Consider the following 26,194-nt stretch of genomic DNA (forward strand, 5'->3'; position numbering starts at 1 on the left):
GAAAAATGAATGAGAAATAGGTGGTGTACAGCTGAGATTGTCCCGTGCGGCTCTTGATCGCGCTGCATGGATCCTGCTGTTATAAAATACAGCTGGTTTGGAGCAAACGGCATATAATTTTTATTTATTATTTTTTTTAAATGCTGAAATATTGTTTTGTGAGTATATATATTTTTTATGTACATTGCGCTTAAGTATTTATTTATATATTTGTTATCTTTTTTATTTGGTTTGGTACGGCGCCGAAGAAGAAACGAGAGAGAGGTGAATTAGAGCAGGGCTGTTCACGTCTGAATACGAAGACGGAACAAAACACTTTCCTGCCGTGTCGGTTCTCTTTAGCAAGGAAGACGCCAGAAGAAAAACATAAAGTCAAACCTATATTGTAACCCGCCATACCACGGCCTCCGAAGATAAGAACAACTTTTAAGCATTACAATACCGTCGCGACTATCACCGCGCGTCAATATTTTGAAGCAGATGTAACGTCTCCTCTACTCTAAAGCTTTTTTTAAATATACATGTACGCTAAAGCTGTTTTTTTTAAATATACATGTATAGATCATGGTGAGCAGCAGCCTTTATCAATGCAGCCGCTGGTTGCTATGGATACGTTGATCACGATCCAAAAATTGACGGCGTCAAAAGAGGGTTGGATTAACACTGAGAATAACGAGCTAAATTGACAGCCCTAATATATATATATATATTATATATATATATATATATATATATAGAGAGAGAGAGAGAGAGCTCTATAATGAATGTATACCGATAATTGCCATGTAGATAAATCCACATATGGCTCAATGGGTATTATTCCCAGTTTTTCACTGGGCACATAAACAGATATGGCAAGTCAGATCTCGTGTGGGAGACCTTGACCTTGACCAAGATTTTCAGACATCTTGCCTGGTTTAAACTCCACCTTGTCTTTTGGTAAAATTTTCCCCAAATTTTTGTTGTACTCCAAATTGTAATTGAAACATTTGCAGACAGCATTGTAGTTTGTCATAGTGTTTTTCTCCTTTCCTTAGGATGAGGACAAGCAACAGCAGCTCAAAAATGAAAATGAACCAAAAGAGGAGATGGTAGAGTTGATGTCATATAATCAAAAGAGGGATGACTGTGAAGATAACACACAGGTAAATTCACAATTGTATTTGCATATATGATTTAAAAATATATATATTTTGTTTTAATTGGGCTATTCTAATCTGTGAAGCTTTAAAGACTGGTTTTCTGTTACCATGTATGTATGAGAGAGCCAGTGTTCCCTCAAATTTTCCATGCGTCTGAGCATTCACACCAACTCCCTGAGCATATATTGGACCACGGTGAGCAACATCAGACATTCACATGGTGGCCAAACCAGTATAACAGCTGGACCCAAAACATTAGATCATAATAAATTACACGATGTAAGTATGTTAAAAAATATAAAACACCTATAAATAAAAAGAGTATATCATCGGATAGTGATTTGTACCGCAAATAAAACTAACTTTGTATTAATTGTTTCAGGGTGAAGGAATTTTTGCCACTTTTTATATTATGGATCGGCCCAAATTGACTTGCATTATCCAGAAATCAGTGTAAGTAAATGGGTATTTTTTTAAGACAATAATCATAAAGCGGTTCAGATAATAGATGGATGGATGATTATTTAATGCATTATGGCTTCAATATTTACTATTTTATAACACAGAATATATTAATATTTTGAATATTTATAGTATAGTGAAGACTTACATGCTTTTCATCAGGAGGCACAATTCCTAGCACACACCACTACTGGTTTATTCAATCAAATTTATTGAATATTCATGGCCTTGTGACCTCATTATTCTTACTTCAAGTCTTTAACAAATCACTACCAATTAATATACAAAGTTTTTCTGGGATTTAGAAAGAGTACTTATGGCATGCAAGGATACCAAAGTTTCGTACTACCAGGAAGAGTTTTTGTGCGTCTGTCTGTGGGGTAAAACTGTGGAACAGTCTGGACCTACACCACAAGCAATGCCAAAGCATCGGAAGACGGGGCTTTGTTATGACAGGTTGTTACATGATGTATCAGTTGGTATGCAGTTGCTATGGTCCTTTCATCTTTGTCCTTTATGATGTCATATAGGTATGAAGTCTTACAGTTTAAAAGCTTGAGTTACTCAGTGACATGTCAGTATGTCAAACTTTTTTTGAGTGAGGATGCAAACTCTCTTCCAGTCCTGAACATTGTTGTTACTTTGAATTTATGTTGATAAAGACTTTTTACTCTTCAACTTCCGTGTCATGTCTGCGTATGAGTCCAAATCCCGATTCTCGCGTGACAGAATGTACTGACCAGTCATGGATCCAGCCGATTTAGACACAATCCATCAAGCTGAAGATGTCACCACCTGCTCCGAACCGTTCCTCCACCTCCAATCAGGGAGTGATTGTCTCAGCGGCTGCTGCTTTGCCTTTTCACTGGGAACCTCTTTTGTCGCTCCTCCACGATGGGTCGCTCTGGCCATCGCAAGTCCCGGTCTGCCTCCAACCGCCCTCAGCCTGCTGACCACCCCCACACTCTTCATGTAAGCTCTATCTTTTCTTCCACGTCTCTCTCATCTTTGCCATCTACTTGTCCTAGTTTTGCACATTCCCCTTCTAGTTTAACACCCGATGTTTAGTTTTTAGACTCAGATTTTTCTGACTGTGAAGATGGCCATGAGTTGGTTAATCTCCTTTCTGATTCTTATTTTGACATTGATTTTGGGCTTCCTCTTTTTTCAAGCCCTTGTCAGTTTTTGTCACTTTTTTCCGATGATGATCCCTTAGTTTCCAATTGAGATTTTGACACTGATTTTGGTTTTTCTGGTCCCTTCACCAGTCATTATTCAAGCCATTGTCAGTTTTAGTCACGTTTTTTAGTATTGAAACATCACTTCCCATCAGACCCTGGCTTGGGCGCCCAGTTGGCTATTTACACGGAACCCCCACGGGGTGGCCAACGTAGGCGCCCGAGGAGAGGTTCTGGTTCCTCCCGTAATTCAGCCTTTTCCAAGTCACGTCATTCCGAACCCGTTCCCTTAGTGTCCACTGCTGAACCCTTCCCTTCAAACCCTTCTTTTGGTGCCTGGTTGGCCATTTACATGTGACCCCCGCAGGCGCCTGAGTAGAGATTCTGGATCTTTCCATAATTCAGCCTTTTCCAAGTCACGTCATTCTGAACCTATATCCAGGCCACAACACTCCCCGCCTTTTTCGGCACCTCGTTACTGCGTGCCTCTTCACCTAGTCCCATTCATCCCGTTTCTTCTAGTTTACCTTCCTCACTATCTGTACTCCCAACCCCTCGGGTCCCCGGCAGTGCCAGGCCCCCTTCCCGGTGCCTCAGCAAATGCAGGCCCCTGACCTGATGCCTTGGCAGTGCCAGGCCCCCTTCCTGGCACTCCCTTACAGGCTCCCATGCCAGCTCTTTGGCAGTGCCAGGCCCCTTTCCCGGCACCTCGGCAACTACAGGCTCCCATTCCGGCTACTTTGCAGTACTAGACCCCTTCCCGGCGCCTCAGCAAATGCAGGCCCCCGTCGTAGCTTCTCAGAACCACCAGGCTCTGACTCTGACCCGGCGGCGCAAGCTCTGCGGCTTCACTCGGATTCTGCTACAGCGGCACAAGCTCTGAGGCCTCCTTCCGATCCTGCTACGGTGGTGCAAGGCTTTCAGCTACACTCTGACTCTGCTCCGGCAGCGCAACCTCTGCGGCTGCCCTTGGGTTGTGCTTCGGTGGCACAAGGCGTTCGACTGCCCTCTGACTCTGCTATGGTGGTGCAAGCTCTGCGGCCTCCTTCCGATCCTGCTATGGCGGCGCAAGGCCTTCAGCTGCACTCTGACTCTGCTCCGGCAGTGCAACCTCTGCGGCTGCCCTTGGATTCTGCTACTGTGGCGCTAGGCCATCGGCTGCCCTCTGATTATGCTTCGGCGGCGCAAGGCCTTCGGTTACCCTCTAAATCTGCTACGGCGGTGCAAGCTCTGCGGCCTCCTTCAGATCCTGCTACGGCGGCGCAAGGCCTTCGGCTGCCTTCTGACTCTGGTCCGGCGGAGCAACCCCTGCGGCTGCTTTTGGATTCTGCTTCAGCGGTGCAAGCTTTGCAGCCTCCATTCGATTCTGCTACGGCGGCGCAAGGCCTTCGGTTACCCTCTAACTCTGCTACGGCGGCGCAAGCTCTGCGCCCTCCTTCCAATCCTGCTACGGCGGCGCAATGCCATCAGCTGCACTCTGACTCTGCTCCGGCAGTGCAACCTCTGCGGCTGCCCTTGGATTCTGCTACGGTGGCACAAGGCCTTCGGCTGGCCTCTGATTATGCTACAGCGGTTCAAGGCCTTCGGCTACCCTCAAACTCTGCTACGGCGGTGCAAGCGCTGCGGCCTCCTTGCAATCCTACTACGGCGGCGCAAAGCCATCGGCTGCCCTCTGACTCTGGTCCGGCGAAGCAACCTCAGTTGGTATTTAGTTCTTTATTTTCCTTCATTTTTTGTTGGTTCATTGTTTTTGTGACGTTTGTTTGCTCTTAGTCCAAGTCAAGAGAGTTTTGTCCACACCACCTATGCTCGTTTACCTGATCCCTTGTGTTACCCCGTCATCCCCCTCTATACACTTTGTGCCTTGTCCAGTGTTGCTCGTTTCTCGTCTGTATTTGGTTTATTGTTTTCTTTCCGTCTTTGTTGGTTCATTGTCTTTGTTGTGTCTAACTGCTGTTTGTTTCTTTTTGGTTATTCTCGTTTTCCTGTTTTTCTTCATACCAGCGTCTTTAGTTGCACTTTGTCAGTCTTGTGTATTTTTGGTAATAAATCCTTTTTGTTCAAACACCATCTGAGTCTACTTTGTTAGAGTCCGCTTAGGTTCCAGGTCCTTCCGGAACCTTGACAGAATAATCCGACCATGGACTCTGTGGACTCGAATCGCTTTATGAAACCAGTGGCCAGCGGTGTACAGCTGGTGGGACGGCAGGAGTCTGCGCTCTCGGAGCTCCGCGGCACAGTCACCCTGCTAACCCACTGACTTGAGGAGTTAGGGACGCGGGTACAGCAGTCAAGCCCCTAAACTGCGCCTACATTCACGTCACCCACACCTCCTACTGGGGTGCACTGTTTTATGCCGCAAACCCTCCCTACCTCACCCATCTCGTTACGGTGGGGAACTTGGGTTATGCGGTTAGTTTATCCATCAGTGCAGTCTAATCTTTGATCAGCAGCCCTATCCTTACGCCTAGCATAGCACCAAGGTTGAATTCATGATTAGTTTATTGACTGGCGTCAGTGGCCAGGCAACTTCTTGGGCCATGGCCATGAGCATTTCCCGACCTGAACTTTGGTCTTCCTTCCCGGACTTCCTTACCGACCATCCGGGCCGCGAGAAGGAGACCGGAGGTCAGTTATTGGACTATCATCAGGGTAATCAGTTTGTTGCTGACAACTCCATTGCCTTCTGCATCTTGGCGGTGGAGAGTGGTTTTGGTGACTGCGCGTTATGTACCATCTTCCGCCACGGCTTGAGTTCCTCCCTAAAGGATGAACTGGCCGTCCATAATGATACCACGACTTTGGAGGAACTTATCGGTCTTGCCATTAGACTGGACAACCGCCTTCGAGAGAGACGCCGGGTGCGTGGAGGGGAGCAGCTCCATGCTCAGCTGAGGTCCTTCCATGTCGACCAGATGCCTCCTAACCACAAGGCTGCGCGACCCCGCCATCTGGAGCACCGCATAATCCCAGGGGCAGCCGCATCGGTCGACGAACCAATGCAGCTGGGAGGAGGACGTCTGGGACAGGTGGAGACACAGTAACGGGTCCACGCACACACGTGCTTCTACTGTGGTCAGCAAGGTCATCATGTCTCTATGTGCCCGACCAGACCTCCACGCCGGGCCAATACATCTACATGTATGAGCAACTGTGAGTCAGCCACTCCTCCCAGCATGGGCCGCTGGGATCAGGGTGAGATCGACTCAATGCCGACTATGGGGGGAGAGACTGAGGTCGGTACTCTCCGAAGGAACAGATTCCAACTCGAGGAAGAAATTGTCGGCCTGAACCAAGGCCTTGTTATCCGTGCGCTAGTTGAGTCTGGGGCCGATGATTGCTTAATTGACCCTTCTTTGGTTAAGGAATTACATTGTCCGGTCGAGTCATTAAAGAAGGTCAAGCGGGTGAGCAATCTCCATGGGCGACTCCTGGCGGAAGTAGAGCAAATCACGTGGCCTTTGATCTTGAAAATGTACGGCAATCACGTAGAAAATAGGTGTTTTTTTTCATCATGCCCATACGAGCCACACCGGTAGTTTTAGGATTACCCTGGCTTAAGACCCACAACCCGGTCATCTCATGGGACCGCCCTGCCATAGAAAGTTGGAGTTCCTTTTGTTATGCTCACTGCCTGAGGTCGGCTGTCGAGGGCAGTAAACCTTCCCGGGAAATTACAGTGGAGGATATTTGTCTCGACAACATTCCCAGGATATATCATCACCTACGTTGGGTTTTTAGCAAGGAGCGCGGACTATCTTTGCCTCCCCACCGACCCTATGACTCTGCAATTGATTTAATACCCAACTCACCACTTCCTACAACCCGCTTATATCTCAGCCCGAACAGCAAGCCTTGAAAGAATATATTGACAGTTTGCTCGCAGCAGGTCTTATCAGGCCCTCCAAGTCTCCATGAGGTTTTCTTCTGGCCGATCCGATGCTCTCTTTCCAGCGTCAAAGCGGTGCGAAGTGGTACCAAGTTCAGAGTTTCAGGTAACCAAACCTCCATGAAGGCGCACTCATCCTCTCCCTCTGAACCTTCAGGCGGGATAACCAGTGTCAGGTTAGAGCGTCGCGATCTCGTCTCCAAATCCAGTAGTTTTTCCTCAAGACCTTTGTTTTTACTTTCCAAAGTGTGCACCTTTGTTTGTAGCATGGTCATGCTATCCTCTGCTGTTGATGTCTGGACCTCCGCTTCACTTTTTCTTTCCAAGTCACTTATGTCCAGTCAACAATGGTGGCCAAAATGCCATCCAGTTTGGAGGAGAAATCAGACTTCAAATTCGCAATTGCAGCCAGAAATGCGTTTGCGTTTCCTGCCATATTTCCCCTTTTGGGCTGCTCAATATTCACCTCCTCCATTAGTTCGTGCGTAACCGTATTATCTTTGCCGCTAACCACGTAGCTAACTTTTGAAGTGAAGTCTGACAACTTTGACTGCGACTGCGACGTCTTACTGGAGGTTTTACTGAGTTTCCTTTGTGAAAGAGGCATCACAGCTGATACATAACACATCGTTCAGAGTCTCATTCAGCAAGTTTTTATCCGGAGTCTGTAGAAAGGTAGCTGAGTAAAAGCGAGCACGTCTTCTCAGCAAGCCACCATTACCGGGGGTTTTCTCTAATACTTTTTTGGCAGAGGCATGGGTTTAATGAATGATAACCAGTAATTTTCAACAATCTGGCTCTAACTTTCTCTGATTGATTTTGCCAAATCAGCCTTGCAGGTTGGAGCCTTGTCAGTGACCATTTATTCAACTTCTACCAAAATATTTCAGTTGGATTTAGATCCGGACTATTTACAGGCTATGGATGACCTTATATGTTTTTCTTCAAGGAATGTTTTTACAGTTTTTGCTCTATGACTACATGAATTATCATCTTGAAAAGTCATTTAAAGGGACCATCATGGCAGTATGATTACTGCCATGATGGTCCATTTTCAATAACAAGCTGAGCTTATGTATTTTTTTTTATCAGTAAAATTGTATTAGCTTGCATTTTCAGTTTTATCAATTTGTTCAATACAAAACTAATGCCTTGAAAAACACCTCCTGGTAACGAGCAATATGGCCGCGCCCACTCCCCTCCATGTCTTGAAGGGAGTCATGATGGGGACCGATCACAATTTGTCCATTCAAAGTCATTGTAAATACGTTTCTAATAATGTCAAAATAACGGGGACCAACCGGCCCCAAAATGTATGTGGACATCTTTATTTAGGCCCACTTTAACCTCTTGAAAACATCACATAATGATTAAAATATAATGCGCAAATGAGCATCTTACAGAACGTGCAGTTTCTGTCATGTCTTGTCTGTTTTCTTTAGTAAATCACCAAGATTAACACAATGCATTCCGAGAAGCTTTTCATAAGATTAATTGTTCGCAGGTCATTATATATTACATTTTAATCCATAAGCGTTGGCTTGACTTCCTTTTTTTTTTTATTTTTTATCAAGGCCACTCAGGGGGTACGCCATCTCCCTGAGTGGGCTCAAATTTAAGAATACCCCTAATCTAACCTATTCTGGAGTGACCTTTGACAGGACCCTTTACTTCAAGAAACATACAGTACAGTATTTAAGGGACGGTGGCTAAAGTTAAGATCAGAAACAACCTGCTCTGAAAGATTGTTGCTGCAAAATGGGGCGTCAACCTCCACACTATGCACCTCAAACATTTTCCAAGAATATAAAATAACCATACTTAATAATAATCCATTATTCTATATGCATATTTTGTTTAACATTTAACAGGCTGTACATACATAGCTACAGCAAGTAAAATTCTTATTGTATCCTTAAACTTCAATGCCTGATTTCTGAAAAAGAAACACAGATAAGTGAAGAGAAGCCTTTCTAAAACAAATACTCTGAAAACAAACAAGTCCTTTGAATTTACTTTGTTTGAATATGTAGTCATGCCATTGGTTGCACATGATTAAAATGTGTTAAAATAAATATTTAGGGCCCGAGCAGCGATTGCTGCGAGGTCCCTATTGTTTCTGTAGAAGAGGTCCCTATTGTTTCTGTAGAAATTATTATTAGGAACCGAGCAGCGAAAGCTGCAAGGACCCTATTGTTTTTGTAGAAACTATTATTATTATTTGTTATTTTTCTGACCAAATGATCGCATTTTTGAACCCCTAAACATGCACGAAAACTCACCAAACTTTGCAGTCTCATCGGGCCTGGCGAAAAATTTGATATTTTAAAGTCGCCGTAAACGACCCAAAAGAAATGGCTCTATTGCGCCACCTAGAGTAGGAAAACAAAATAGAATTTCAGCCTGTTTGACCTATTCCTACGAAAATTGGGAGACACGTGTAGCACCCTTAGACGTACAAAAAGTCCGTTACAGCCATAGTCTAAAGTGTACTGGAAGTGAGTTATGAATTTTTGAATGTCCAATTTTGGACCATTTTTGCACGTTTACAGGGTGCATACTTTTGCACCCATGTCCCGGAAGATTATTCCAATTGACTTCAAACTTCGAATATATCATCTTAAGAACTGGGGCAAACATTGGGAATTTTTTGGGGAGTTTTCGATAAACTATATGACGGAGGAATTTGGCGTAAATTTTTTTCCTTTGCCATACAGAAGAAAAACCTTAACTCCCCTGCACATGCTCAAAAAAATCCCAAACTTCACCTGTATGTAAAAAGTCGCGACCTGCAGACATCTATATAATGATATTCCATTATACATATAGCGCCACCTAGTGGCGACAAAAATTGTCATTTTTTACATTTCTATTTACTACACGGAGCCCGTTGAATGAATCCGACTGAAAATTTGTCAGAAAGACATTGATCTTGCTCTACGTCGAATATTGTGGCTTTTCGGTGAAGGGCGTGGCCTTGATGGTGCCGCAGAATCTGATTATTCAACGTGACAATAAATACAGTTTTAACTTAACTTAACTTCCGGTTCCGGCGCCGCGCGAGTGGCAGCCTGCTACAGTAGCTCCAGCGCATCGGTGAGCCTTTTCGTGTGTTTTTGTTCCTTAATATTACTCTACCTCATACCTTTTTCATATAGGTGATAGTCGTAACTTGCGTAGCAATGGACACCCAAACTGCGGTATTCTTGCTGCTGCTGATTGCTATTTTTTGCGCGATCGTGTCCGGCGACTTGGCTCAGAGCCGCGCCCCCATTGTTTACAGCCGGAATCAGCTGTTAGCACTCCGTGCTAACCCTGCGCCGGCTCCCGGGGCGAGACCCGATATCCCCCGTGAGCTGAGGAGGAAGAGACGGGGATCTCGTGCGGGGGTTAAACGCCGGGAAAGGAGGAGACGATACCATCCCGTCCTCCCGTCTGTTATCATGGGGAATGTTAGATCGCTCCCCAACAAGATGGACGAGCTAGCGGCGCTTACCCGGCATGAGAGGGACTTCCGGGAGGCTAGCCTGATGCTATTCACGGAGTCGTGGCTAACAGCGCTAACGCTGAACGCGGTTGTAGAATTGGACGGCTTCCAAATCACACGCGCGGACAGGACGCTGGAGAGTGGAAAGAGGAAAGGAGGAGGGCTGGCTGTGTTTGTGAACGATAGATGGTGTAATCCTGGGCACATCACGATTAAGGAGCAGCTTTGCAGCAGGGATATTGAGCTGCTAGCTGTTGGCATGAGGCCATTCTACATCCCGCGAGAGTTTAGTCATGTGATCGCGGTGACCGTCTACGTCCCACCAGCTGCCAGCAGCGACACAGCCTGTGATGTCTTGACTGCAGCAGTGAGCAGGCTACAAACACAGCACCCAAATGCCCTGATACTCATCTCTGGTGACTTCAATCATGCCTCCCCTTCCTCCTCTCTGCCTTCATTCACACAGTATGTCACCTGCCACACCAGAGACAATAAAACACTGGACCTTTTCTATGCCAACACCAAGGAGGCATACACATCACTGCCCCTCCCCCTGCTAGGCAAAGCTGATCACAACCTGGTGGCTCTCCAGTCTGTGTACAAACCTCTGGTCCGCAGGCAGCCAGCTGTGACCCGCACGGTTCAGAGATGGTCTGGAGAGGCCGAGGAGGCCTTAAAGGACTGCTTCAGCACAACTGTGTGGGAAGTATTCAGCGATGCTCACGGGCAAGACATTAGTAGTCTAACGGACACTGTTACAGACTATATACATTTCTGCATGGAGAACACCATACCCACCAGGACAGTAAGGTGTTTCTCCAACAACAAACCCTGGTTTACACCAGACATAAAAGCTCTCCTGAAGGAGAAGAGGAGGGCTTTTGCATCAGGAAACATAGAGGAGCGGAAGACTGTGCAGCGCCAGCTGAGGAGGAGGATCAGAGAGGGGAAAAGGTCCTACAGGAAGAGGATGGAGGAGCAGCTGCTGCAGAACAACGCCAGGGGAGTCTGGAGGGGCCTGAAGACCATCTCAGGCCACGGACAACCCAAGACCCGGACTGGGGGGGACCTGCAGTGGGCAAATGAGCTGAACCTCTTTTTCAATAGGTTCGATCAGATGCCTGCCTCCACTCAGTCTCTCCTGCTGCAGCCTCCACTTACTCCTCCTGCTGGGCGTGCCACCCCCTCCCCCCTTTTCTCCAGTCTCCAGCTCCCAGCTACACCAGATAGCCACCACTCCCTCCTGCCCGGCCTTGGCCTTCACAACATCTCAGGTGAGGAACCAGCTGAAGAAGATGAAGGCGAGGAAGGCAGCGGGTCCAGATGGCATCAGCCCCCAGCTCCTCAAATCCTGCGCAGACCAGCTGTGTGGAATTGTCCAGCACATGTTCAACCTGAGCCTGAAGCTGGGCAGGGTCCCCCAGCTATGGAAAACATCCTGCCTGGTCCCGGTGCCAAAGACCCCCCACCCGAAGGAGCTCAACAGCTTCAGACCAGTGGCGCTGATGTCTCACCTAATGAAGACCCTGGAGAGACTGGTCCTTGTCCAGCTGTGCCCCCTGGTGAGCTCCTCAATGGACCCTCTCCAGTTCGCATATCAGCCTGGCATCATTGTGGATGATGCCATCATCTACCTCCTCCACACTTCACTCTCCCACCTGGAGAAGGCGGGGAGCACTGTGAGGATCATGTTCTTTGATTTCTCCAGTGCTTTCAACACCATCCAGCCCACCCTACTGGGAGACAAGCTGGAGCGGGCGGGGGTGGCCCACCACCTCACCACATGGATCCAGGACTACCTCACAAACCGGCCACAGTGTGTGAGGACACAGGACTGTGTGTCTGACGTGCTCCTCTGCAGCACGGGGGCCCTACAGGGAACTGTCTTGGCTCCCTTCCTGTTCACCCTCTACACCTCGGACTTCAACTACAACACCCCTACCTGTCATCTGCAGAAGTTCTCTGACGACTCTGCGATTGTCGGCCTCATCACAGGTGGAGATGATCGGGAGTACAGAGAACTTACTCAGGGTTTTGTGGACTGGTGCCAGCAGAACCGCTTCCTGATCAATGCGGGGAAAGCCAAAGAAATGGTGGTGGATTTTGGTAGGCGCCAGCACTCTTCACCTGCACCAGTGAATATCCGGGGAACAGATGTTGAGAGAGTCTCAACTTACAAGTACCTGGGTGTTCATCTGAAAAATAAACTGGACTGGTGCGACAACACAGACGCCCTCTATAGGAAGAGTCAGAGCAGACTCTTCCTACTCAGGAGACTGAGGTCTTTTGGGGTTCAGGGGACACTCCTCAGGAACTTTTATGACTCTGTGGTTGCATCGGTCATCTTCCAGGGAGTGGTCACCTGGGCAGGCGGCGTCTCGGCCCGGGACAAGAAGCGGCTGAACAACCTGGTCACGAGGGCGGGCTCTGTCCTGGGCTGCTCCCTGGACTCTGTGGACTCGGTGGGGGACAGGAGGATGTTGGCCAAGCTGTCATCAATGCTGGGCAACCCGGACCACCCCCTCCAGGGCACTCTAACAGCATTCCACAACATCTTCAGTGACAGACTGTTACACCATCGCTGTGCAAAGGAGAGATTCCGCCGTTCCTTCTTGCCTGCTGCTGTCAGACCCTTTAACAAGAACATTGTGTAGTCTCTACAAACTGGCGGACATTAGCGCAATTGTGCATTCCTGCACCTGAGCTCATATCGTGCAATACCCAATATTCCCCACTACTGTAATACCGTTTAATACTTAACATTCCCCACAACTGTTAGTCTAGTTTTATTTTTATCCAATGCTGTTCCTTACATTTCACTACAGCACTGCAGCACTGTCACTTACTTAGAGTATTTTTCTTCTGTACTATGTACAGGCCAAAATGAGTGTTCCTCATACTTTTTATGTAGATGTATGTTGGTGTGTATATACATGTGTATATACACGTGTTACTGCTTATATTTACATAGGTTTGATCCTAAATTTTTGCTGTCAATGTTATACATTAATGGCTACATTATGCCGCCGTCCCTGTGTGACCTATATCTTTGCTGTGGTAACAATGAAAATTTCCCCACTGTGGGATCAAATAAAGGCATTCTTATCTTCTTATCTTAACTTGACTCAGATCATCTAAATTTCTCGAAGTGTTTCATATTTGATGATAGCCAAGAGCTGAAGACATCTACAAATTTATTTTTCACCGTAGCGGTAGCGCCACCTACTGGCTGAAGGAAATACATGGTTTTTTTTCTTTGATCTATTCCTCCTCGCAGCTTAACCAGACTGAACTCAGAATTGCTCGTAAGACTCTGTAGACCTTCCTGATGTTAAAATACGATATTTGTGATTTTTCGTAAAAAGCTGTCGCCATGGCAATGGGCAGTTCGCAAATAAAACTACGCTGATTTTGACGATCTAAACATGCATGAAATCTCACGAAACTTTGCACACACATCAGGCCTGGTGAAATAATCTTTTTTGTTGTTTTAAGTCGCAATTGTTTAAAAAATGGCTCGCTAGCGCCCCCTAGAATTAAAAAAAAAATCAGCCCGGTTTTACGTTTCACCTATATCTACGAAAATTTGGTGGTATATCTAACAGATCAATACCTAAAAAAAAGTCTCTTGGAGCTATGTGCTACACCTAACAGGAAGTCTGCCATTTTTAATTTACTTTACAATTCGGAATAACATTGACTTTTGACTTTAAAAGCAGCTGTAATGTGATCCACATAATAATATCGTGTCAAAATTTCACACATTTGATGAGAGTCTACACCTGAAGACATCTACGAACTAACTTTTCATCGTAGTGGGAGCGCCACCTACTGGCTAAATGAAGTACATGTTTTATTCTTTCATGTTTCTCTCCTGGCAGGCTAGCCAGATCTCCCTCATATTTGCACAGAAAAGTGTTTGGGCCTTCATGATGTTAAAACACAAAGTTTGAGATTTTTCGCAAAAAGGTGGTGCCATGGTAACGCATTTTGCCAATAACACAATGCTAATTTTGAGAATGTAAACATGCGCGAAAACTCATGAAACTGCACACATAGAAGGCCTGGTAAATTAATCAATAATTAATTATTCAATTGTGGAATCTTTCAAAGGATGGCTCACTACCGCCCCCTAAAAAATGTTTAAAAAGTGTCCCCGGTTGCACGCTTCACCAACATGTACATAAATTTGTATATAAAACAGAAAGAGACCAACAAAAAAGCCTCTTGGTGGCATATGCTAAACCGAAGAGGAAGTCTGCCATTTTGAATTTACTTTAAAGTTTGGACTCACCTTGACTACAAAAGCTGCTGTAACTTGATCCACGTGATAATGTCGAGTTTTCAATTCCGATGTGCGAGCATCCCAACGTGCCGTTATCCCAACGTTGCCAGGGCTGCGAGGGCCCTTTATAGCTGCTTGCAGCTCTAGTTTTGATTATTTTTTTGAAGAGGTGATGGATTTAGCACATCCGCCGGCCCTGGCCTACCTGTGTGGGATTTGCATGTTTTCCCCGTGTCTGCGTCGGTTTTCTCTGAGTACTCCAGTTTCCTCCCATATTCTGAAAACATGCATGGTACGTTGATTGGATGCTCTAAATTGTCCCTAGGTTTGATTGTGAGTGTGAATGTTTGTTTGTGTCTGTTTGCCCTGCGATTGGCTGGCAACCAGTTTAGGGTGTACCTCACCTACTGCCCGAAGACAGCTGGGATAGGCTCCAGCATGCCCGCAACCCGCAAGTGGTTTGGATAATGGATGGATGGATATTTTTGAGGAAAAGAGGGGAAAATTGGGTCAGTTTAACACATTTTAATCATGTGCAACCAAAACAAAATAATTTTTTTTCAGTGTATATTTAGTACTTTGATTGTTCCAGTTCATCGTGTTTTTCTAAAAGTAAATTCTGCTGGTATGTGCATAAGTGCTGTGTGTTTTATTTGAGATGTTAGTTTCACATAACACACACTGCAGGTTGGAATCTCCCTATTTCCTGCTTAAAATAAAACCTGCTTCAAAAGTTTTATATAGTTCATAATTTGTCACTGGATTGTGCCATTTCCACTCCCACAGTAGCCACAGTTGAAAAAGTAAAGGTATTGGCTTCAGTGATCTAATACTGCAGCACAGTTGACAACTGGTTAGCATGTCCGCCTCACAGTGCAGAGGTCGTGGGTTCGAATCCAGCCCCGGCCTTCCTTTGTGGAGTTTGCATGTACTCCCATACCCAGAGGTACTCCAGTTTCATCCCACATTCCAAAAATCATTGCATGGTAGGTTAATTGGACACTCTAAATTGTCCCTAGGTGTAATTGTGAGTATGAATGGTTGTTTGTCTTTGTGTGCCCTGCGATTGGCTGGCAACCAGTTCACGGTGTACCCCGCCTACTGCCCATAGACAGCTGGGATAGGCTCCAGCATGCCTGTGACCACTGTGAGGATAAGCCTTTTGGATAATGGATGGATAATGGATCAAGTACTTTTGGAGGAGAGTGAATAAGGTAATATGGTATTTTTTTTCTCCATGTCTCAGATCATGCTCTTATGTGTGGGAACAGAGCACAGTCGTGAAGAAACTGGGGCTGAGGAAGGTCTACCACAACTTGGTATATATATATTTTTTGCATTATAGAGTATGTTACGTGCTATGTCTTGAAAGACGTTGTAAACATGGGAAAAAAATGGAGATCCTTATGCGATGTAACCTGAGGTTGGCACGTGCCAAACTCTACCACTTACCTACACGTACACAGTAGTAAAAACATATATATACAGTCATTATTTATATTAAAAAAAACATTTCTAGGGCATAATTACTGTATTTTCCGGACTATACGCTGCTACTTTTTTCCTAGGTTTTGAACCACGCGGTTTATATAAAGGTGCGGCTATTCTGTAGATTTTTCTTCCACCGCTTGAGGCGCTCTGACCGTAATTACAATACAATACAATACAATTGTCATTAACAGGATGTGACTGCAGGTGGAGTTCAACAGGTGAGGGCACTATGTACTAGGTTAGAAATTAGGTGGTATGCGGAAATTAACTGACAAACTGGAGTGGCAGCAGGCAGTGAAATGAAGATAAATATGTTATTTTCTCTTGGTTCTGTTCCGTTTAATCAGCAAAGTTGCTGCCGTGTAAAAAGGCACTGTTAGGAAAGAATCTGTTCAGGTACATGCATGTACATTTACAGTTCAATATCGTTCTGTAAATACAGTAAATATCTAATTTTTCAATATATATAGGTGCGGCTTATATACTGTGCGGCTTATATATGTTTTTTGTCTCTGTTTTTAAAAATAGAGTATGTGCGTCTTATATAAAGGCACAGCTTATAGTCCAGAAAATACGGTATATAAAGCAATGAAATGAAAAACATTTACACTACAGTGTTAACTGGGATGTTTTCTTGTCCCATAATGTTATGCAAATTATTTCCTCCAGTGCCATTTGTAACCTCAAAATATTTGTCGGGAACCTTGTAACCTGAAGACCCTCTGTAATAACATAGGGAGATCACAAATAATTACGGTAACTCCAGAAAGCTAAGAGAATATAAAAACATGAGGTAAGTGGAGGGAGAAGGATGATATTGGGATCTTTTGTGATAATGGTTAGCTTGGTGGGTAGGTGTTTGATAGATGTAGAAGGCCTTATAGATGCATGATTGTATTCTGATGTTTTATGGTAATCAAAAATGACAGGTATTTTTTCTTTGACAGGTTTTGGTGACACAACTGGTGGCCAACAGACTGAAAGCCCATTTTTAATGCTGGGAAAGATGATCATGCAGCAGAGTTATGTCTGTGCTCTGACAGCAATGATGGTAAATATTTACATAAACCAATGTGATAAACCTATGAAATAGAATAGTCCATTACAAAAAGCCATAATGGAAATAAAAAGTCTACACACTCTTGTTCAAATGCCAGGTTATTGCGGTATTAAAAATGAGACCAAGATAAATCATTTCCAAAGGCTATTTGCCTTTAATGTGACCTATAAGCTTTATGACTCAATTGAAAAAATATTGAAATATTTTCAGTGGAAAAATGTATGCACCTGCATCAATTTGCACACCCTAACTAAATCTTTGTTACAGCACCTTTGGCATTTATGACAGAATTAAGTATTTTTGGGTAGAAGTCTATGGCTAGGTTCACACTAAAGGCAAATGCGACCAAAATCTAATTTTTTTGCCCATATGCTACTTGTATCTGATTTTTTTTATGGCAGTCAGAAGGGCTCAATTCCGATTTCTTCAAATCCGACCTGGGTCGCTTTCATATGTGCTCCTAGATCAGATACGTATCCGATTTTTTGTATTGCGACGGCCAGGTCGCATATATCCGACATTGATGTCATCCGAGGCCAAAATGCGCTCCGCACGGGCAGAGGGAAAGTGCTGGCAGCAGGGGGATCGAATCTGCAAAGTTGTTTTTAGTAACAGTATTTTACTTTAATTTGATTCCCACCTGAAACCCCTGAAGCATAAAGTGGACATTTATGATAATAGTAGAATTCAGCCACGGTTCACATTGATTCATTTTTTACGTGCGTTATGATGTGACGTCATTGTTAGAAATGTCGCCATGAAATGAGATAGAAAAGCCTTGCCTCCTACCGAATCGATACGTCGTGAGTGACATCGTCTCTTCTTTTGCGCATACGGGTGACTTTGGTGACGCATTTGTTCAAACAGCAGACAAGACCGAGGTCGCATTTATAATGTAACATGAACGCTTAATTAAACAGAAAAATCAGATTTTTTTCAAAAAAATCCAAATTGACCATTAAGACCTATGGTGTGAACCTAGCCTATCAGTATGGCACATCTTGATGCGGAAATTTGCCCACTGTTCTTTGTAAAAGTGCTCCACATCTGTCAGATTGCAACGGCATATCCTGTGCACACCCCTCTTCGATCACCCCAAAATGTTCTATGGGATTCAGGCTGGCTCTGGCTGGGTCATTCCAAAACCGGAACCTTCTGGTGTACGTAGATTAAGGTTCTTTTGTTCATTTGGATGAGTGCTTCGAGTCATTGTCTTTCTCAAAGATTAAGTTATTTTGGTTAGTCCTAACCAAGCCTTGTTGCTTGAACTGATGAAGCCTTTCCGGGTGAGAGGCAAAACATCTTCTGTGGAAGTCTAGTTTCGATCAATTCTATGCCCTGTAAAAGAGATGATGACCTAGATAAATGGGAATATCCACAAGCATCATCATCGTAATAGCAAAAGTATGAAGGTTTTGTGCTAATACTAACTGGTATTTGGAACAGTTCATACTTCAATCAATCTTGACCAAGGCCTAAGTTCCAGCCAATGGAAAGGTGGTGTTATTTTGGTGATGAGCAGTGTTACAGTGAACATACATATCTGAATTTTGGCCAGAAAGTTTAATCCTTTAATACCCACCGATATAAAAGTACGACATCATGTTTAAAGGGCAGTCAACCCCCCATAATATGTTTTATGCACCTTCACTAGTCTAAACATGGCATTCTGATTAATATTGTATTTGTGGAATATCAGTTAAGCAGCAAAATCCACCCGTTTTTAGCCATCTCAGGGGACTGCCATTTTGTCACTTCTGTCAAATGAAATGACATCACAGTTGCTCAGGGCTCAGATAACCACCAATCATGGCTCAGCTTCAGAAAACAGGTGAACTGTGATTGGGAGAGGGCTAAAAATGGGTGGATTAACTCTTATTCCACATATGCAATATTTATTGGAATGCCTTGTTTCATCTAGTGGGCCCGCATAGAATATATTCTCCATCCATCCATCCATCATCTGTCGCTTATCCGAGGTTGGGTTGCGGAGGCAGCAGCTTCAGCAGGGAAGCCCAGACTTCCCGCTCCCCAGCCACATCTTCCAGCTCTTCCAGAGGTATCCCCTTGGGGCCTCCTGCTGGTGGGACATGCCCGGAACACCTCACCAAGGATGCGTCCAGGAGGCATCCTAATCAGATGCCCGAGCCACCTCAGCTGGCTCCTCTCATCGTGGAGGAGCAGCGGCTCAACTCTGAGTCCCTCACGGATGACCAAACTTCTCACCCTATCTCTAAGAGAGAGCCCGGACACCCTGCGGAGGAAACCCATTTCGGCCGCTTGTATCCGGGATCTTGTTCGTTCGGTCACGACCCACAGCTCATGACCATAGGTGAGGGTAGGAACGTAGATCGACCGGTAAATCAAGAGCTTCGCCTTTGGGTTCAGCTCCTTCTTCACCACGACAGACCGATACAGTCTGCCCTGGCTCCAGAGGGGGGCCCCGGTGACCAGCATCCGGGCAAGGGTACATATTAATAAGAATAAGAATAAGAATAAGAATGTCTTTATTGATCCCACAGTGGGGAAATTTTCATTGTTACAGTAGCAAAGATATAGGTCACACAGGGGCGGCGGCATAATGTGGCCATTAATGTATAACATTGACGGCAAACATTTAGAATCAAACCTATGTAGATATACGCAGTAACATGTGTATATACACATGTGTATACACACCAACCTACATCTACATAAAAAATATGAGGAACACTCATTTCGGCCTGTACATAGTACAGAGGAAAAAATACTCTAAGTGACAGTGCTGCAGTGCTGTAGTGAAATGTAAGGAACAGCATTGGATAAAAATAAAACTAGACTAACAGTAGTGGGGAATGTTGAGTATTGCACGGTATTACAGTAGTGGGGAATATTGGGTATTGGACGATACGAGCTCAGGTGCAGGACTGCACAATTGCACTAATGACCGCCAGTTTGTAGAGACTACACAATGTTCTTGTTAAAGAGTCTGACAGCAGCAGGCAAGAAGGAACGGCGGAATCTCTCCTTTGCACAGCGAGGGTGTAACAGTCTGTCACTGAAGGTGCTGTGGAGTGCTGTTAGGGTTCCAGAACATATTCTGGAAAAATAAATGTTTTGGTTGACTTCCCCTTTTTCCACAGTTTCTATTTTTATAATATTATTTACATTTTTTAAGACCACATTTACATGGTCTGTGGGTCTTTTTGTTTATCTCTGCAATGCTTTTGGATTGTACATGTGTTTACAGGTCCGGCCTTCGGGCCACAAACTCAAGCAATGTGCAACCCCTTTTATTTATTTATTTTTTTTATTGTGAAATACATTCTTTAATCAGTCCGCTGATAGTGTAGTGGTACACACGCCTGAGTTGTGTGCGGGCAGCGTGGGATCGATTCCCGCTCAGTGACAGTGTCTATGTGTGCCCTGCGACTGGCTGGCGACCAGTTTAGGGTGTAGTCTGCCTTCGCCCATTGACGGCTGGGATAGGCTCCAGCAACTCCCCGCGACCCTATATAGGATAAGCGGTTTGGAAGATGACATGACATGACACATTCTTTAATCACATTTATTTAATGTGATTTGAAAATGTTATGTCTTTGTTGCAATTTTACAACACTGGGTGAGTTTGGTAGCAAAACAGTAATTGTACTTTCCACATCATGGACATAGGGTCACTGATAATGTAGTTGTACACACGCCTGAGTTGTGTGCGGGCAGCATGGGATCGATTCCCACTCAGTGACAGTGTCTGTGTGTGCCCTGTGACTGGCTGGCGACCAGTTCGGGGTGTAGTCTGCCTTCACCCATTGACGGCTGGGATAGGCTCCAGCAACTCCCCGTGACCCTGTATAGGATAAGCGGTTTGGAAGATGACATGACATTATGGACATGGGCCTTCCAGGGTTTCCCCCAGAAAACTTGCCAAGCCTAGTGGCCGACTGACCGGCCTCATAATAGATATTTCATTTTAGTCAGTGTACTGTATTCACATTATTTAATGGAAGGCCTGTCATTATATCATATTTTCCTGGATTATATATTTACCCAGAAACTATCACTATAAACGATAGTATCGTTTGTTGTTGTTTTTTTTGTCACTGATATACTGATGATGTTAGAGCAAAAATAATTAAAGTACATCCTTTTTAAGTGCAATTATCTTTTAATTCTCAATAATATGGAACAATTGCATTGAAATGAAGAACAATAATTTAGGCAGAGCTGAGCATTTTACTACAAATTGAGTGTCCGTTATTTGTCATCAGTCTGCAGCGTAGATACCTTTCTGTCGTCTGTCATTCAGATTTTTTTCTTTTTTTCCCGGGGTAAAAAAATAATATATGCAATAGGCTGGTCCATCTTTAATTTTAAACGGGCGTCCATTGACGATTGCGGTTGGACTTTCACTAACAGCGCCTATTCGACCCCCGGCGTGCATTGAGAGTGGAGACTATTTCATGTCGAGCTAAATCTTTTGACTGGTCCGTCCCAATGCCAGAATTGGCTAAGTATGTCTAATACCAACATTGAGCCAACAAGTTTAACACACAAATGCACATATCCAACTAATATTTAGCTATAGCATACACAGCTGCAGTATGTACACATATATGACCCATTCTACCAAATTGGTTGAAATTGCTGTCCCACAATGAAAATCAAATTTTCAAAAACAATGAAGTGTTCAGACCTTGCATACTTATTAATATCTTGTTATGATCTATCTATTTTAACACAAGGCATTAATTGAGATACTATTAAACTGAATGTATAAAAAGTCATCTTTTATATGTCACTTCCTATTGGGAGATGGTTGTCCCAATCTCTAACTAAAATTTCAATTCCTGAAAAAAAATGTAGAGATTTTTGCCAATTTAAAAAATCCATCCATCCATCCATTATCTATACCGCTTATCCTCACAAGGGTCGCGGGGCGTGCTGGAGCCTATCCCAGCTGTCTTCGGGCAGTAGGCGGGGGACACCCTGAATTGGTTGCCAGCCAATCGCAGGGCACACAAAGACAAACATCCGCACTCACAATCACACCTAGGGGCAATTTAGGGAGTCCAATCAACTTACCATGCATGTTTTTGGAATGTGGGAGGAAACCGGAGTACCCGGAGAAAACCCACGCAGGCACGGGGAGAACATGCAAACTCCACACAGGGAGGCCGGAGCCGGGATCGAACCCATGACCTCTGAACTGTGAGGCGGATGTGCTAACCAGTCGACCACCAATTTAAAAAATACTTAACTTCAAGAGAACATTTTGGTTGCTTTTAAATGTATGGTGAAAGATTTACATTGATTTTGTAGATTTTTTTCAAATTAGAAGATTTTATGTAAAAAAACCTGTCCCAACTTTTCATGTCACTACCAAAACACACAGAGTATTTGTCTGTAGGCAGGGCTTGGTTTTAGCCACATCCCCAGAAATTTCACCAGTAAGGGACATTACCTTCATGTTCATCATCGGGCACATGGCGAGTAATTAGTTGGCAGCATTATTAAATCAAATCAACATGTGGTTTTAAGAAACCGTCACTACTGAACACCTCATTTCGGCAATAAAATTAGCACTTTTGATTTTAATGCTAAATGTACTCTTTTCTATCTCCGTACACATGCTCAAAACTGTCTGTGGTAGCCACGTTGTTCCTAGCATTGTTGAGTATTGTCAACAACTATCATAAAACCGAAACGGTCACTACCGAAACGTTTCGGTAGTGACATAAAGCTTTCGGTAATGACAATATGATGTTTCTTTTTGAATAAAGTAAGTTTTAAATAATATAATACATGGATACATATGTCATACATAGATCTCTCTGAATTAAAATTATTCTATTTCATATTTTATCTTAATTTGAAGGGAAAAACACCACAATGCCAAAAAGCCTAGCAGAGACAGAGTGCAGGCGAACTGTTACAATGACCCAGTGAAATCCAAAAAATATTTAGTAAAGGAAAGAGAAAGAAATAAGAGATGGAAGGAAGAAGGAAAGCTGAAGTCTACCAATGAATTATCCAGCAGAGAGCAAAGGAAAGTCAGAAGAGCATGGAGGAAAAGACAAGACCGGATGTCTCTCAAAAAACAGAGAGAGACATTCAGGGAAATGTATGTTACAAAAATGTTTGTCATTCCAATAAAATATTCATTTGGAAGGTGAAACCACAGTTTTTCAATGATGAAGAGCCCTGTGGTGGACAGGTGACCGGTCCAGCATGTACCCTCCTTTTGCCCTAAGTCAGCTGCGATCAACTCCAACCGCCTGCAACCCTGAGTACAGCACAAAGCAATAGAAAATGGAGAAAAATAATGTTTCATTAGTTATAATACTCGTTAAAAGTTCAAATATAGCAAAACCAGTTAAGTGATTACAATGCTATCCTCACACAAAGTATTACTACAACAGACGCAACAATATGGTCACTAATGAAATGTTGCAGTCACTACAGAGAAAACTGATGTTTTAACAAAAATAAAAAGTATTGAAATATCAACCAAAATTTTTTGATAATGATTGTTTGAGGGTATGTTTGTTTTAATTAATGATGACTTTTGAAGTCAATGTGATCAACTTTCTACATTTTACAATAAAAAATAGCATATCAATTTTGATTTATTTCGGAAAAAGTCATATCAAATTCTGTTAAAAATTCATTTTGATTGGTTTTGATGCCAAAACCACATATATTAATTTATAAAAATACTCTGTAGAGGGGTGAATGGAAACAAATATGAATAGGCTAGTAGAATTATTTTCTTCTGTAATTGTGTGTTTCGGTAGTGACACATTTTAGGGACAGGCAAGATATTTGGGAAAAGCTAGAAAATACAATTTGAAAATTGACTGTACTATTACTATATTTGTGCCCCTTAGATATGGTGCAACATGAATACAATAAATGTTTTTCTGAAATAAAATACAAATTTCACACATTTTCCAACTCTGAATTTGAACCAATTCAGTAGAATGGCCCATATACTGTACATACAGGTATACACATACAGCATGGTTCCATAGACTGCTCAGACTGTATACATTTTTCTTGCTTGCCCTTTCACTTTATCTGTGTGTAATGCATAATACTTAGAAGATCAGAAAGTCTTTGTTATTGGGTGGAAACTTTGTATGACTATTTTTAACTAAAATTGACTATTGACTAGCATTTTTGCCCAAAAGGCAAAGACTAAGACTAAATATAAAATGGCTGCCAAAAGAGCCAGGTCTAAATTTTGGCACAGGTGATGTAATGTGATTTTGGTGGATTTGATCAAGGAGCAGGCAGACAGATTCTGAGCTCCGTGGTTATTTGTGGTTATTGTATTTCATTCTTCAATATGACAACACCATTGCACTGAACCATCAGAATATTTGTAGAACTAATTTAATTGAGCTAGGGCCTTTGATAAAACGTTCGATAGAAAATAACCCGATCGCGGCATGGTGCATGATGTAGTAGCGCGCATCCGCCTGCAAACACGAAAACACGAAGAAGTTAAACCAAGGAAGAAGAAGCTGCGAAACAAACTGAAATGAAGCATTTAAACCAACAAAGAAGAAGCAGCTAACCCAACGGATCCTGTGTGCGGGCCAGGCGGCTGTGGGCCATACTCATGTCAAGCGAGCGAGCAGTGTAACTTCGTTCAAATATATGACCAGTCGACTGGTCAGATTTATCATATTGTAGCATCTTCCAGGAACACGCCGTCAGACGTAGTTTAGTTATCATGTTTTTATTAACCCAAGTACAACTGCTCGCAGAAACATCACAACTCAGCAACACACAAATCCGACCACAACACAGATAACCCAATTCGTTACAATATGCTATTAAACATTCAAAGATTTCAATGCCTAAAAAGTGTATACAATTTCATAAAGACTTTTTAAAGTTACTGTATTTTTTTCATTATAAAAAGTTTTAATATAGTTAGCAATAATTGTAACTGTTATTGTATGTATTTTTTTTCATCACAAAAAGTGTATATACTCTATGTAATGTAATGACATTGAAATTGAATTGTCTTTAAATTGAATACTTAGATGTGTCATAGTCATAGGCTGTTGCTACTGGTTTAAAGATTTCAGTGTCTTAATAATTTACAAAATTAAGAGATCTTTAGTGTTAGTGTATTTTTTAGTCTGGTGTAATTTCTTAGAATATAACCCGAATGGTTTACTTTTTCCAAATTACTTTTTCTTTTCAATATAAACCCATTTAAAAAAAAAACAAAAAAAAACGTTTTTTTGGACCGAAAATATAACTCACCAAAGTTTCCAAAAAAACGAACCGAAGCATGATTTAGCGTACCATTACACCCCTAATATTTTACTGTTTATGTATGTATATATGTATACATATATACATATATGTATATATATATATATATATATGTATATATATATATATATATATATGTATGTATATATATGTAAATTTTAACAATGCGGTGATCGCAGACTTCCAAGCATGAGGAAGCCGAGGGAGGGTCAGGCAGATGAGGGGTTAGTGGTAAGTGTCTCTCCTCTGGGCACATGTATATATGTATATATATATATGTATATATATATATATGTATATATGTATATATATATATATATATATATATATATATATATATATATATATATATATATATATATATATACATATATACACACATAAATATATATACATATATAGGTATATATATAGGTATAGGTATATAGGTCGATTTAAATAATTAATCGTGGTTAATAAAATTTTTCATAATTAACTCGTAGTTAATCGCACATTTCATTTATTGTAAAAAAATCCCTTGATTTTTCTGTCCCATTATTTTTGTTGAATTTTAATAACCTTAACATGAATAAGCTGAGTTTTTTTATTATGCAAATACTTTATTAAAGGAAGTCAACCCAAACATATTTTTTTCAAGAATATGTTCTATACAAGCCCACTCGTTGAAACAAGGCATTCTGATAATTATTGCGTTTGTGGAATAAATTAATCCACCTGTTTTTAACCATCACTGGGGCCAGCCATTTTGTCACGTCTGTCGACTGAAAATGACATCACAGTTCTTCAGGGCTCAGGTAACAACCAATCACAGCTCACCTGTTTTCTGAAACTGAGCCATGATTGGTCGTTATTTGAGCCCTCACGGCATCTATGATGTTATTTTCAGTCGACAGAAGTGATAAAATGACCCCTGAGATGGCTATATTTTG

At 42.9% G+C, this 26,194-nt stretch overlaps 2 protein-coding genes across 6 annotated transcripts in view; one reads left to right on the top strand and one right to left on the bottom strand.

Moving 5' to 3' along the window:
• Positions 1-26,194, top strand: part of piezo1 (piezo type mechanosensitive ion channel component 1 (Er blood group)) — a 260,505-nt gene that overhangs the window by 60,001 nt on the left and 174,310 nt on the right. For 2 of the 5 annotated variants that reach the window (XM_086044430.1, XM_086044431.1), the window contains exons 8-10: positions 1,038-1,145; positions 15,690-15,762; positions 16,882-16,985. In XM_086044430.1, coding sequence (XP_085900556.1) covers positions 1,038-1,145; positions 15,690-15,762; positions 16,882-16,985 — 285 coding nt within the window. The other 3 variants (XM_086044434.1, XM_086044433.1, XM_086044432.1) reach the window with 3 other exon arrangements.
• Positions 23,182-26,194, bottom strand: part of LOC147139379 (uncharacterized) — a 79,233-nt gene continuing 76,220 nt past the window's right edge. The window contains exon 3 of the mRNA XM_086044441.1: positions 23,182-23,256. The gene's annotated coding sequence lies outside the window, so the exon portion shown is untranslated. The remainder of the gene's footprint in view (positions 23,257-26,194) is intronic.

Source organism: Filicampus tigris, chromosome 11 (assembly GCF_054856515.1).
Source record: "Filicampus tigris isolate MCC_2025a chromosome 11, RoL_Ftig_1.0, whole genome shotgun sequence".
NCBI classification, from domain to species: Eukaryota; Metazoa; Chordata; class Actinopteri; order Syngnathiformes; family Syngnathidae; genus Filicampus; species Filicampus tigris.